This window comes from Sapajus apella, unplaced genomic scaffold, assembly GCF_009761245.1.
Source record: "Sapajus apella isolate SASKATOON/1434 unplaced genomic scaffold, GSC_monkey_1.0 scaffold3, whole genome shotgun sequence".
NCBI classification, from domain to species: Eukaryota; Metazoa; Chordata; class Mammalia; order Primates; family Cebidae; genus Sapajus; species Sapajus apella.
The window spans coordinates 26,031,060-26,045,809 of record NW_022436943.1 but is presented as its reverse complement, the minus strand read 5'-3'; the positions used below and the strand labels follow the sequence as shown (position 1 = coordinate 26,045,809).

The 14,750-nt window shown below is 40.5% G+C and overlaps 1 protein-coding gene across 1 annotated transcript in view; it reads right to left on the bottom strand.

Moving 5' to 3' along the window:
• GRHL2 (grainyhead like transcription factor 2) overlaps positions 1–14,750 on the bottom strand; it is a 190,658-nt gene that overhangs the window by 70,707 nt on the left and 105,201 nt on the right. The window contains exons 5-6 of the mRNA XM_032247908.1: positions 3,870–3,943; positions 1,664–1,906 (exon numbers count right to left, since the gene is read on the bottom strand). Of these exons, the coding sequence (XP_032103799.1) occupies positions 1,664–1,906; positions 3,870–3,943 (317 nt within the window). The remainder of the gene's footprint in view (positions 1–1,663; positions 1,907–3,869; positions 3,944–14,750) is intronic.

Here is a 14,750-nt window from a genome sequence, read left to right as displayed (position 1 = left end):
TAACGGAACAACAACTGAACTGTTGTTCCGTTACTGGTTCTCAGGCCTCCCTCCCCAGAGCACTGGATAGTCATGCTGTACGCCCTCAGCATGACACTGGCTGCAGTAGATACATTTGGACATCTGTGTGTTTATCTGCACATGAGAACTGAGGCCCAGAGAGGTCAGATGACTTGCTCAGGATGACACAGTGGCCATCCTAGTCCTGTGCCATCACAGACTACCTGTTACTGATCAGGTCCAGCAAAGTAGCCTCTAAGAGAACAGGACATGATGAGAAGGGGCAAGCATTGGCTGGACTAAGGAGGTGCTAGGCAGGGATGTGGGGAAGATGCAGGCAGTCTTGAGCACAGGAGCTCAATGTTCTCAGGAGAGGGCAGGGGCAGGGAGAACGGGGCTCAGGTAGCCGAGGAGATTAACGAAGTGCCAAAAGCACATGGCTTGGGCAAGGAACTTTAAATGAAGGAGGAGTGGACCTTAGAGTCACCTTTGCCTACAGCTCTCCGTGGGACCAAACTTGTACCCCATGGCAGGCCTGAATCCTTTCTGGGAGGCACTGAGCCACGGAACCTTCTCCAGGCTGTACGGGTGCTCTATCACCACTTGCCCATTTGGGCCACCTTTCTCAGACCTATTCTGCATTGTTTTATACTTGAGTGAAATGAGACACTGGGCAATTCTTCTTCTGTAGCCATGCCTGCAAGCTCCCAACCCATTTCCTTTCTCACCCAGCCTTCCCCCTGCTCACAGACAATAAAGCATTGACCAGAGCAGTGTACATTGACCTTTTCATGAGTTTGAAGACAACCTCTTCTAACACCCTCCTAGATGGTCCAGAGCTGAAGTAGAAAACAAGCTTAGGTTTGATCTGGCACCTTCCCTTGAGTGCAAAATAAGAATCAAGGATCAGAAGCTAAGGAACACAGAAAGGAGGGTGGGCTTAGCAGAACAGTTTGGGGTTTTCATAAAACCAAAGAGACTCGTGACTGGAAAGCAAATCCAGGTATCAGTGACTCCACCTTCCTTTAACCAAACAGTGCAATGGTGGACGTCTTTTCTCAGGGCTCACTTTGCCACAGATTTTACCTTTGTACTTCTTAAGCATGTGGGTACCCCAGAAAACAGAAAAAGGTCAAGCAGCCAATATGAAACAAGTGGCTGAAGGGCACAGTGGTGGTTGCACCTTCATCAATAGTGCTTAGAGACTTGCAGCCTGCTTCCTGTATTCTGTCCTTCAACCAGCTTCAGCCTGGAAGGGGCTGTGGGGTCACGGGTCTGCCCACTAGTTTACCTACAAAGACATCAGCTCTGAGCTCTTCCCTGTGCCTGGATGAGGCTGCATGGAGAGACCTTTGGGGGAATCTGCACTGCAGGGAGAAAAGGTTTTCTGGCCCCATCTTCCCAGCTCCCAGAGCCAAAATGAAGCCTAGGGCCTGAAGGATTTGGGTGGGACACATAGCTTGGCTCATGACATTCTATGGGAAGCCACAGAGGAGCACACTCCCTTTTCTCCCTTACCCTCCACAAAGGCAAAAGATGAAAGGTTCATTTTCTTTTTTAATAGGAGGCTACAGATAGAGGCTTTTAAAAAACAATAGACTGCAGAGGATGGGCATGTTATGAAGAGGTATGAACAATGAATCAATGCTATTTTGTCACTCACCTTCGCCTCTTCATTCACATCCCAGGTAAAGGAAACAGCATTATATGCAATCTCTTCAATGTTTCCAATTGTATTAAAGCTCTCCTTGTAATCAGCTGTAATATCAAAAAAGAAAAAGCTTTTAAAGGAGTAAGAGTGACTCGGTGACATGTACTGAACCATCATTTTCCAATGGGTAAATTTAAACTTTATTTTTCTGGCTATGTCCATGATAACTATTAAGGATTGGTGCTCACTGATGTTCTTTTACTAATATTTACTGTATAAGAATGTAAGCATGTTCCTCTATTAAAAAAGTAAATCTGCCCAGGCGCAGTGGCTCACACCTGTAATCCCAGTACTTTGGGAGGCCAAGGTGGGTGGATCACAAAGTCAGGAGATCGAGACCATCCTGGCCAACATGGTGAAACCCCGTCTCTACTTAAAAACAAAAACAAAACAAAACAAAAAATTAGCTGGGCATGATGGCGGGTATCTGTAATTCCCAGCTACTCGGGAGGCTGAGGCAGGAGAATCGCTTGAACCCAGGAGATGGAGGTTGCAGTAAGCCAAGATTGTGCCACTGTGTTCTAGCCCGGCGACAGAGCGACACCTCATCTCAAAAAAAAAAAACAAAGAGCAAATCTAAGCGTACCAATGTTCACTAGTTCCAGATTTTACTAGTTTTATAAAATTATTAAATGTTTCTTTAGTTCCCCAAGCCCCATGTCACCTACCCACTCTCCCACCTGCTCACTTTTCTGCTGCTTAATTTTGATAGAAGTACCAGGGTACTCCATACAGAGATTTTTGTAGAACAGAATATTCTGTTTATCAGCCAGGCAGTGTCATCAGGACTTTAAAAAATTCCAGGAGACCACAGTAAAGGTTTTTAAAAATTTCTGTTTGGGGCCAGGTGTGGTGGCTCATGCCTGTAATCCCAACACTTTGGGAGGCTGAGGTGGGAGAATCACCTGAGGTCAGGAGTTTGAGACCAGCCTGGCTAACATGGTAAAATCCTGTCTCTACTAAAAATACGAAAATTAGCCGGGCGTGGTGGTGCATGTCTGTAATCCCAGCTACTCAGGAGGCTGAGACAGGAGAATCTCTCAAACCCGGGAGGCGGAGGTTGCAGTGAGCCAAGATCATGCCACTACACTCTAGCCTGGGTGGCAGAGTGAGACTCCATCTCAAAAAAAAAATATATATATATATATATATTTTTGGACTTGGGTATGGAGAATTGAGTAAATCAAACTTAGCTCACTATCAACATTGGTCTATTCAAGCCCTCTCTTACTTTATGACTTTATTTGGGTAGTATATATTTCTTTTTATTCCTCTCATCCTTCCCACAAATGCAATAGCTATAAATGTGTTAATATATATTCTTATGGAATATACTATTTTGACTTGCCTATGTACATAGCTTTAATTTTCATAAATTCTATTGTTCTATGGCTAACGTTGCCAGATTGAGCAAATATTGGGGATATACTTATTTTCAAAATGTATTCACTACTTATAAGAATTTCAAATTTAACTGGCACCCTGGATTTTATCTGGCAACCTGCACTATAGACCTTTTCACATCTAACCACATTGCTAGTTGCACACCTATTTCTAACTGGGGCTGCAGGGACCATTGACCACAATTTACTGATCCCCTCTCCCCAGAGATGGACCTTCAGTGATCTCTGCTTTCTGGTACCACAGATAACTCTGTGATAAAAGTTTGTATTCCTGGGAGCTGAACTGATAGATGACCACAGAAAAAGCTACTAAATGTGCTCTCCAGAACGGCCCTGAAACTCACTCTCCAGGATGGATCAGCCAGTGCAGCCTCCCATCAGAACTCTCTTTCTTTCTCCCTTCTTTCTTGCCAATCTGATGGGCACAGGACAGCATTCCATTGACAATATATTTGCACTTCTTCTACCACCTTTAAGTTCAAACATCCCTGCTCACACAGAATAGCAAACAAGGTGTCTCCTTACAGAAACTGCTTACTAATGTCCTTTGCCGTGTTTCTACGGTTTCCCCCATAGAAATTTTAAAGCCAAACTACATATGTTTGCATTTTAAATAAAGCACACACTTTCATATAAACGCATGTGTGGCCACCACAGGAAAGTCAGAGACCACGAATAAAAAAATATTTAAAAGCAACCACAATCTTCTCATCTTCTCACCTACAAATAACCAACCACAAACAGATCTGTGGTACAATCTTCTCATCTTCTCGCCCACAAATAACCGACCACAAACAGATCTGTGGTACAATCTTCTCATCTTCTCGCCCTCAAATAACCGACCACAAACAGATCTGTGGCACAATCTCCTCATCTTCTCGCCCACAAATAACCGACCACAAACAGATCTGTGGCACAGTCTTCTCATCTTCTCGCCCACAAATAACCGACCACAAACAGATCTGTGGTACAGTCTTCTCATCTTCTCGCCCACAAATAACCGACCACAAACACATCTGTGGTACAGTCTTCTCATCTTCTCGCCCACAAATAACCAACCACAAACAGATCTGTGGTACACTTCATCTGTCCTATCTTTCTCTCTGCCTCTCTTTCTCAAAAATATATAATTTTTATTTCAGATGGAGTTTTGCTCTTGTTGCCCTGGCTGGAGTGCAGTGGCATAATCTCGGCTCACTGCAATTTCTGCCTCCAGGGTTCAAGCGTTTCTCCGGCCTCAACCTCCCGAGTGGCTGGGATTACAGGCATGCGCCACCACACCCAGCTAATTTTGTATTTTTAGTAGAGTTGGGGTTTCTCCATGTTGGTCAGGCTGGTCTCAAACTCCTGACCTCAGTTGATCCAACTGTCTCAGCTTCCCAAATTGCTGAGATTACAGGCATGAGCCACTGCACCTGGCTATAAATATTTTACATAATACTGTAACAATTATTTCTTATTTTTTACCTAACACATCATCAGCATCTTCTCATGTCAACAAACTGGTATAAAATTTACTTTTAATGGCCAAATACCACTATACTGAATTATGTGCCATGACTTTATTTTGCTCATCTTGGTCAGATGATGTCCAATACTTTTCTATTTCAAATAATGTTTTATTTAATTATCTTTACAGCTAAAAATGCTTATGTGCTTAATTTTTTTTCATTAATATCTATTCTTAGAAGTGAAAGTAGCAGGTCAAAGGGAAAAATATTTTTAAGGTTTTTAATTCATTTTGTGAAAGTGTTCCTGGAAACGTTGAAACAATTTATGTTCACAGCAACAGTGCACATGTTCTTTCTTCCTCAAGTGTTTCTTTCCAAATTGATATGCAAAGCATGGTAACTCATTATTTTAATTTGTAACTAATTGGAAAACAGATTGAACCATTTTTCATTGTGTTTTTTACTCTTTGTATTTATTTTTTTCTCTGTTTTAAAAATGTATGCATTTATTCCTGTTCTGTCCTTTGCCCATTTTTCTCTTAGCGTATTCAGTTTCCTTACTGATTTTGAAATAAAGTTAAAAGAGAAAGCAAAAAGCAAAGAAAAACAATTTTATATCTTTCAAATTTAGAATAAGGTTATACGACTATACTGGAATGATTTCAGATGTAAACCTGTGCTTTCAGCAGGCCAGCCAAACTTTTAAAATGTTGTAGAGAAAAGAAGACAGCTGAATTTAGCTCAACTGAAGTCTTTGGTTCTTTATAGCTAATTATTTTAAAAGATAGTCTTGCAACTTTGAAGTTTTAAATATACATTTAAAAACAGCTTTTAGGTGAATTGTAAAAAAGAAAGCAAATGTCATATCTAGAAATAAAGACAAACCAAGAAAGCTTGGTGAAATATGTATCCTAGCTCTCATGATTTACAGCATTATGAGGTTTTACTTCCCATAAGTTGTCCCCGTAAAAAATGTCTTCTGTAAAAAATGTATTCACTCAAATAAGGAAAGAATTTCAAAAACAAATGCAATACAGACACAGATAAAGCACTTTAATCTTGTCCAAGGTCTCTATCAGTTTCTATCACCTTCACTTAATTAACAAATGTACTGAGGAAACATTTACTATGGGCCCTCCATGTGCCAGGCAGTGTCCTTATGCTTGAGAAAGAGCAAGAAACAAAACTAGGTCCCTGATCCTGTGGCTTTTTCAGAGACAGAATATAAATAAGTTATAGATAAATAAATGAACAAGATGATTATCCTTAATCTGCTTTTTATGCCCAAAACAAAAGGAATAGTAAGACTACTTTTTATTGGGTGGTTCCATTACCTTGTATATGTCCTTCATGGCATGTGCAAGTATTTTATTCATTAGTTTACTATTTATCACCAGCATGTCTCACTAGCTATACATGTTATACGAGGACAAGGAACTTATCTTTAATACTGCTGCTTTCTCAGTGCTCAATATCATACTCAGAGGATGTGTTCCATCAGTTTGTTGAGTGAATGAATGGATGGATCCATAAGCATTCTAAACAAAAAAGATAACTAAGAGATTAATGTCATGCACTCCTCTCTAGCCTGCTCATCTCTACCCTTTGTGTTCAGTCTCTACAGGTGGTACAATAGCTCTGCTCCCACGTCACAACTGTGAAAGCCTTCTAAGAGACTAACCAGATGATGCACACTGATGCAGCTTTGTCCACATGCATAGTTGTCCAAGAAATAAAATGCCAACAGATGTGTCTCCGGTTTCTGAAAGCTGGGTGAATGTCCTTTGGTGAGTGTTGTATGCTTAAGAGTTTATGGCCCACGGTAGAAGCTGAAACTCAGTAACCCGTTGCTGAGCCTTCCGCAACTTTTTTCCTCAAGAAAGCTTCTCAAACCCAAATGTTGTAAATGTTGACAGCTGTAGTCAGGAAAAGGCATAGTGCTGGTTCCCTTGAGCTGCCATCAGTAATTAGCATGAACATAGTGACTTTGAATAACAGGAGTATTTTTGCTCACAGTTCTGGAGGCCAGGAGTTTGAAATCAAGCTGTGCCATGCTTCTTGTAGCCTCTAGTGGCTGCCAGTGACCCTGAACACTTCTGGACTTGCAGCGGTGTCACGCCAATCTCTGCCTCTGCCTTCACATGGCCTTCTCTTCTGTTCCCTCTTCTCTCTTTTTTTTTTTTTTTTTTTTTTTTGGATATAGAGTCTTGCTCGTGTTGCGTAGGCTGGAGTGCTATGGTGCAATCTCAGCTCACTGCAACCTCTGCCTCCCAGGTTCAAGCGATTCTCCTGCCTCAGCCTCCTGAGTAGCTGGGATTACAGGCAACTGCCACCATGCCTGGCTAATTTTTTTGGTATTTTTAGTAGAGATGCAGTTTCACCATGTTGTCCAGGCTGGTCTTGAACTCCTGACCTCAGGTGATACATCAGTCTCGGTCTCTCAAAGTGCTGGGATTACAGGTGTAAGCCACCACACCTGGCCTGTTCCTTGCCTTCTCTTCTCCTTTAAGAATTTGTCATTGACTTAATCACAATCTGCAAAGACCTTTTTTCCAAATAAGGTCATATTTATGGGTTCCGGGAGTTAGGACATGGACATATCATTTTTGAGGCCCTCCACTCAACCTCCTGCATCTGAGATTACTTTCTGTGATTATAACTCATGTGATCTGAGTGAATGGCTTCTTTTTGCAATGATAGTTACCACAGCTGAAAAATAATCACCCGGCTTTAAACAAATTACAAAACACATCATTGTGAACATATTAAATTTCAAACGAACTTTTTTCCCCTAAAAAAAAAAATGACAAGGCAACATAAAAACTACATATTTTAAATACTAGTTTGTAAACACAATACTAACATCTACCTGGTGAGGATGAGTGAACAAATAGGAAAATGGCTTACTATTTCCCAAAACAGTAATGATGCAACAATATTATTGGCTGAAACAGGTTTAGAAATTATGCTGGCCAGGTGCAGTGGTTCACGCCTGTAAACCTAGCACTTTGGGAAGCCAAGGCGGGTGGATCACCTGAGGTCAGGAATTCAAGACCAGCCTGACAAACATGGTAAAAACCCCATCTCAAAATACAAAATTAGCCAGGCATGGTGGCAGGTAACTGTAATCCCAGCTACCTTGGAGACTGAGGCAGGAGAATCACTGGGACCCAGGAGGCACAGTTTGCAGTGAGCTAAGATTGTGCCACTGTACTCCAGCCTGGGCAACAGAGACTCCATCTCAACAACAATAACAACAACAACTACTAAATAAACAAACAAACAAATAAAACCATGGGGAGAAAAAATGGGAGTCTTTCTAATGAAATAAGAATGAACCTGATCTCATTGTTAATGTCATACGCTGCCGGTGATACAGCCAAACTTTTCAGGGCCTTCTCTAAGGCTGTGTGTGTCCTTGGAATGTCAGAGTGAAGAATATGGGAACTCACGGAAACTCTCTAGGGCCTGCTAGAATCCTCCCAAAGCAGAACAAGTGTTTCCAAATTCCCATGGCTTACAGGCTTGAGTGGATATTTGTAACGGTGCCTCTTGAATGTTGCACTGCACCAGAATCACCTGAAGAGCTTTGATAAAATGCAGATTCTGGGTCCACTCTCTTAGGTTCTGATTCCATGGATCTGGAATGTGGCCATGAATTTGCATTTCTAGCAAGCTCCCAGGTAGAACTGATGTGGCTGATCTGGGGACCACATTTAATACTGTTCTATGGCAAATGGAAATGTCAAAATAATTTAAAGGAGCAATTTCATTATTGGATTATTTGGGTGCAGTAGATTTACTCCACACAGTACTAGAAAGTGTTATATCTGTCATTAAGGTCCTACATCAACTATCAATGAAGTCCATGTGACAGTTCCTCTTTGCTCCTCAGATTTCCCTTCTTAGGAGGGCTAAATTGCAATATGGGAGGACAGGCAGTTAACCTGCACAGTAAGATTCAAGCACCACCTGCTCCAGGATGTCTGCTTATTCTTACGCCTGGAAGCCCATCCTGAAACACTCCATCCTTTGGGTAAAGACATTGTCATCTCCTGGCATTAAAATGCAAATAGTCTCCATGTGATAGCTACTACAAACAGAGAACTTACAAGCTTGTTCCAAGCCTATGTGAAGCCATTACCACCTCTGCTAATCCTGGCAACCACTCTATGAAGCAAGAATCAGCATCTCCCTCTCACACGGAAGTTAAGCTGCTTGTGGAAAATCATATAGCTGGTAACAAGCCAAACTGTGATTTGAATCCGGGTCAGCTTGATGCCAGAGGCCATACTTTAAACCACTGTCCATATTTATCTTGCAAATTCAACAGTATATTGTCAGCAGATATTGGGATCATAGCACATCCTACAGTGGCTACTAGTTTGTTGCAAAGCACTGAAGGAATGTAAGCTTAAGGGAGCAAAGAGACTGGACATTTTGGGATCACTGCAAATTCCATGACAAGAAAGACAAGGTTGGGATGCTTCAGTAGAGAAGAGACAAGAAAATATCTCCATCTACTGCAAGCACTGTGAAGAGCGAAAGAAAAATTCAGAAGTTCGCCTTTCTAAGAAAACCAGAAGTGTCAGTGTTAGGGAAATGATGATAAACTTTGCAGTGCTTCAGCAAAGGACCGCCGAGGATGTGTGAATGTGCAACGCTTTGTGTTTGTGTTTCCGGCAAGTTATATTTGGCACAGAAATTATAGGATCCAATTCTATGCGAATTGTTACGATGAATCCTCTTGTAATCTTTTATTTTATCTTTTGCATATAATCACTGGCCTGTTAATAGGTTTTTAAGTTCAGACTTCTGTAGGCTGAGCTTTCTTCAAACTGATTGTAAGTGCAAATGTGATTCTGGGAATCCCGTCAAAGGCAATGTTAATTCCTCCACCTTAATTAAGCTTCACATGCTTGGTAAATTATAACTATGCCTTTTAATTATTTTTGTATATATTGTTGGAGATTAAAAGGAGTGACATAATTAATATAAAGATTGTGTCTCTTCTGAAAGGTGCGGATTCTGTCTGGACTAGTGAAATAATGAAGCTGGAATGCTGAAAATGGCTCTGGGCATGGTTGCCAACTCAATGTGCATATACCATGGCCTAATAAGACCCCTTTTACAAAGCTGAGAGCTCAGCATAGTTTACATATTTGGGGTCCTGATGCTTACAAGTCTATTTACAGGGTGGCAATCAAGGCATAAAGAGAAAGGACATGGTCTGGAAACACACAGACCTGAGTTTAATTTTCCGTCCCTCCTCCCACAAAGCCCTGAGACCTTCAGTGAGTTAACTGAACTTCTCTGAACTTGAAATTTCCTCATCTACAAAATAGAGACAATAGCTAAGAAAACTGGGCCCTGCTAGTCTCAGTGGAAGGTGGGACCAGTACTAGTCTCCACTCTGCCCCTCCCACCTGTCCTCAAACATCTGCTTCTCCCTGTCTGCAGTGCCAAATAGGATCGGCTCCAATTCAGTTAACAGGAGAGGGTCATTCCAGGAGCATCTGCTCTGACTTGAAATAGGCAGAATAAATGAACCCTAGTCTAAGCGGATTCTGAGATTTTTTTTTTCTGTTTTCAAATTCAAAGCAATGGCTTCTTAAAACCTGAATGACTCACAATAACTCACTTATGAGTTATTTTCTTTATAATGTTTTACAGAGTCAGAGGTGACCTGACTGGATTTCCTTAAGTGTGTTGACACTAGAGCTGATTTCTAGAGGCACTAAAGTATTTCAATCATTGGAATACCAGCCCATGAGCAAATAATAATAACGGCCACCATTTTTTGAGAGCTGAAGGTGTGCTAGACCTTGTGCTAAACATACGTACTTCACAAATAAGACCTCAGACAGTTTTGCTTGGTAGCTTTTTAAAATTGTTATTCCCCCTTCCTAGAATAGGAAACAGGCAAGCATGTTAAGTACTCTGCCATCCCCCCCAGTCAGTTTGTAAGGGGCCAGGCTGGGATTATGAAATTCATCTACACACAATGCCAGAGGCCTTTGCCGTCTCTGCTATACAGCCAAATGAACACCTTTCCATACATAATCCAGGACAACAATGGCTAAAATTATGAGAACATGTGTGACCAGCATAGAGTGACTCTTCTATTCATATATGATTCAAGGCATAATTATTAATAATATGACTACTATTTCCTTTCCATGGCTTAGTATAATACCCTCACAGATAACATTTGTGTTTCTTAGAACTTTCTCTTTATGCTACATCTAATATTTTACCTGTACTTGATTCACCCTCCTGTTTGTAGAGAAGGAATTATATAGACAGTGTTATCACTTTCAAGTTGTACTAAGCACAGAATATGAAAAACATTTTACACTGTAACTCATTACTATGTTCTGTGTATGCTAGTATTTTTGATTCTATCTGATTTTGTTTTTTAAGATTGTTGGTCTTGACTAGCAAATGTTATTTCAAACTGACAACAGGTCATATCCTGTAATGTAGACACACGTAAACACACGTGCCATGTGGCCATGCTTGCACCATGGCATATAGTTCCAGATTTAGTAACTCAGACAGGCTTAACATTCAACTCGTCTCATTAGTCCATGTGGTTCAGGGAGATTTAACTATAACCATTTTGTCTCTGCCCACAAATTTACTTTGCAAATCACACAAAAGTACCTGAAAGTTCCTGACAGTTTTCTGAATGAAGACACAGACTGTGCTTTGGTAAGTAACATGCTTATAACACTGCATGAACTACTGAAGTATATGCCGGTTTTCCATTCTTCATGCTGTTGTCTAATATACTGACGCTCTTGGGAGCAGATGTGGGGACAAGAAGTTACAGGCACATAGGATTAGAAGTTACTGCCCAGAGTGGTTAGTCAGCAGTCATCATCCCTGCAAACAGAGCCCCTTCTAGCACAAAGCTCCCTCATCTTTTCCCACCTCAGATGATATATCCAGAAACGATCACACTTGGTTAATCTGACTCTAATTTATAAAAGGAAGCTGAACTCTTTCTGAAATGATGGTATTTTATATTATGGGTAAGAGTCTCAAGAATTTCTGTTCTATAAGATTCCACAGCCCCATTCTAGTGTTTAACAACCCTCGGTGTGAGAAATAATTTTCAGACACTTACAGTTGTACTTCAGAGTTGCAGACTGAATAGATTCAAACACTAAAAATAACTTTTTGGTAATTGGCAGTGCAGTACAAAGACTAAATCTTCAAGTGGATTAGCTTTCACTAAATTTAAACCACAAGCCCAATTACTTGAGCAACTCAGAGTACAGTAAGATAAACTGACATTTTCAAATTCCCCACTTACCCCTGGCTGCAAAGCACATACACAGAATGAGTTGTGTTATGCAGGAAGGTAAACCTCTTACTTGTGTTAAGGGTTTGGGTCCCAGTGGGAAGTAGCTCATAGACTATTCTGGTTTGTTGTAGGAGTGATTTCTACATTAACTGCTACTTGAATTACTCACATTGCTAGTCCTGTGTACTTTTACTTTTTTTCATCAATTCTGGAATTATTAGAGGATTTTCACACTATGTCAAAATAGGAATTTGAATTCTCTTAAAGAGGGAAACTACTGTTGCTGTTACAGTTAACCGTTCTAATGCTGACCCTAGACTGTAGGTGTGATTGGATTTGAGTCCACAGTGACCTTTGGAGAACTAAATGACCTCAGTAAGCTGGCTGCCTTAGCTGTACAACGGAGACACTGCAGCACCTATCACACAGGATTGCTGAACTACGACCAGACACTCATTTATTAAGCACTCAATTATGTCAACACATGTCTTCAAAAGTAGAGAAACTAGTGGTGGTCCACATTCTTAGAGCCTGTTCAAAGAGTTTTATTCAGATTAGCTTTACCTTATTTTGGCTTCTACAAAGAAGAAGAGTTTAATTTAATTTTGAAAAAACTTGGCAAGTTTTAGGTTTTGTAAACAAGGAAGAAAAACTTTAAATTTGCCTAATTTCTCACTTGTGGACGTTCCAAAGACATACATTTGTTTCCATTGAAGGCCACAGGGAGAGAAACTTCCAGCAAATGCTAGAGAGTGGCTGAATAGACCAGCTCTATAGTTTTGTTCATGAAATATATGAGTCTCACGAACTATCTAATTACATCTCTAGGGTTTTTTTTTTTTTTTTTTTTTTTGGGGGGGGGGGGTCATTTTTAAGCCAATCCAATAATACTAAAAACTGTAATACAATGAGAGTGCCTGAAGTTTCCTTAAATGCACCTCTGAAAAAAGAAAATAATGAGGTCCCAAACAAAAAACATGAAATCAAATAAAAGTATAAATTCCACATTGGAGATGAAAGATATTATAGCTATGGATATAACAGAAGTCCCACCAGTTAGGGGAAAAACAGCTCGATGTCCAATAAATGTTTAAGAAAAAAAAAAGATGGAAGATAGGAACTAGAACATTGTATAGTACCAAACACAGCAGGCCTATGAGTGTTTTCAGTTATCCGTGCACGTGAGTGTGTGAGTGTGCTGATTCTGAAATCTCATCATCTAAACCAGTATCTCTATGGGACAGCTTTACCCTGTCATTAAAACAGACTCTCAGAGCATTCTGAAAGCATCTTATGCTTTTATCTTTTCTGTAACATTCCTTCTGGTTAACCACTCATGGCTTTAAAATTGTCAGGAGTAGCAGAGCTATAAGAAAAGGTTTATTAAACAATAATGTGCTAGAACCAGACAAACTGAGTTCCTAGGAGCAATGAAGAAAAATGATAAAGGGACACATTAGTTGTAAGTTTTAATTCCCCATCTAGCTACTCTAAAAAAAAAAAAAAAAAAAAATTGCCTTTCAACAATTTCCCACATTTGTTTCAAGAAAACGGAAATAATTTCTAGTTAAGTTTAAAAGGAGAAATTTATCCTTGTTTATTAGTATATATATTATGCTTGTAGGCTAGAAATTATGTCTCAGAGATATTTAAATTATATCAAAATATTTACAGTACAACAAAATAATATTTAAATATAAGAAATGGCAGTACTAAAGGTATTTTTAGCCTCCTAGTATCCAGAAAAATACTATCAAAAACAATTCTTTCAACATGAAAGAGGAGAGTCCAACCCCAGTCAGATTTCTCAGGGAACCAGGCACATGCCTGCTTGCTGTCACTGTCGCCTAGATGCACAACACCACGCATGGCAGTGTGTTCATCAACCATGTGACACTGGTTGAGCCTCTATTCTCTGCCACATTCTGTACCACCTGCTAAGCATACAAAGATTAAAGGTTTAAAAAATCCCATCTTTATTCAAAAAGCTCAGCACCTAATAGGATGAATAAATGAATGAATGAATAAACCAAGTGAAACACAGCCAAGTGCTACTGTTTAGATATAAACCAAAGCCCACGGAGGGAGCAGCTGACTCTACCTGCGAAGATTAGGAAGATCTCACCCAAGTGAGGACAGAGGAACAAGGTCTCAAGGTGTGAGATGTCTTCCAGGTGAAACAGGGAGGGAGGGAGGGCTATTCTAGATAAGGAGAACCGCAGAGAAGGGACAAACAAGAGGCTGGAAGTAAGTAAGAAACAATAGTGAAGGGTGAAAAGAGATCTGTCATTTTAAAACATTAATAAAAGACAGGTTCTGCTGGATTGAGAAACAAGTGATAGTTTCAGATGTACGGCAGGAAGTGTAGGCTCCTCTTTTAAGAAACATGGGGTGGAAGGAAAGAGGAGAGCCCAGCAATAGCTTGAAAGGGAGTCTGCAGGGATCAGGAGCAGGAGCTTGGAATAGGATCCTGACCCTTCCCCATGGAGGGAACCAGAGGGAGCCTGAGGACCATCCTCATCACACATGCAGGGGAAGGGATTCTCCCCAGCGATGCTGGCCTCAGTAAAATGAGTTTCCAGGATTCATCCTGAGACAGGTATGAAGTAGGTGAAAACCCACATTGGCTCGATTATGATTGAAAATTATTTCCTGCCTAAACAAAACTTTCAATTTACAGTGTTTTAAGTTAATTAGCCTTCACAGCCTACCATACTTTTATCACACACATGTTTCTAATCAATGTTGAGATGAAAAGGAATGTTCCATAACTGTGGCTTTAGCATTTCTCTAGAAAATAGAGCATGTCGAGGGAGATCCAAGATGGCCGTTTAGGAACAGCTCAGGATTGCAGCTCCCAGTGAAAGCGCAGA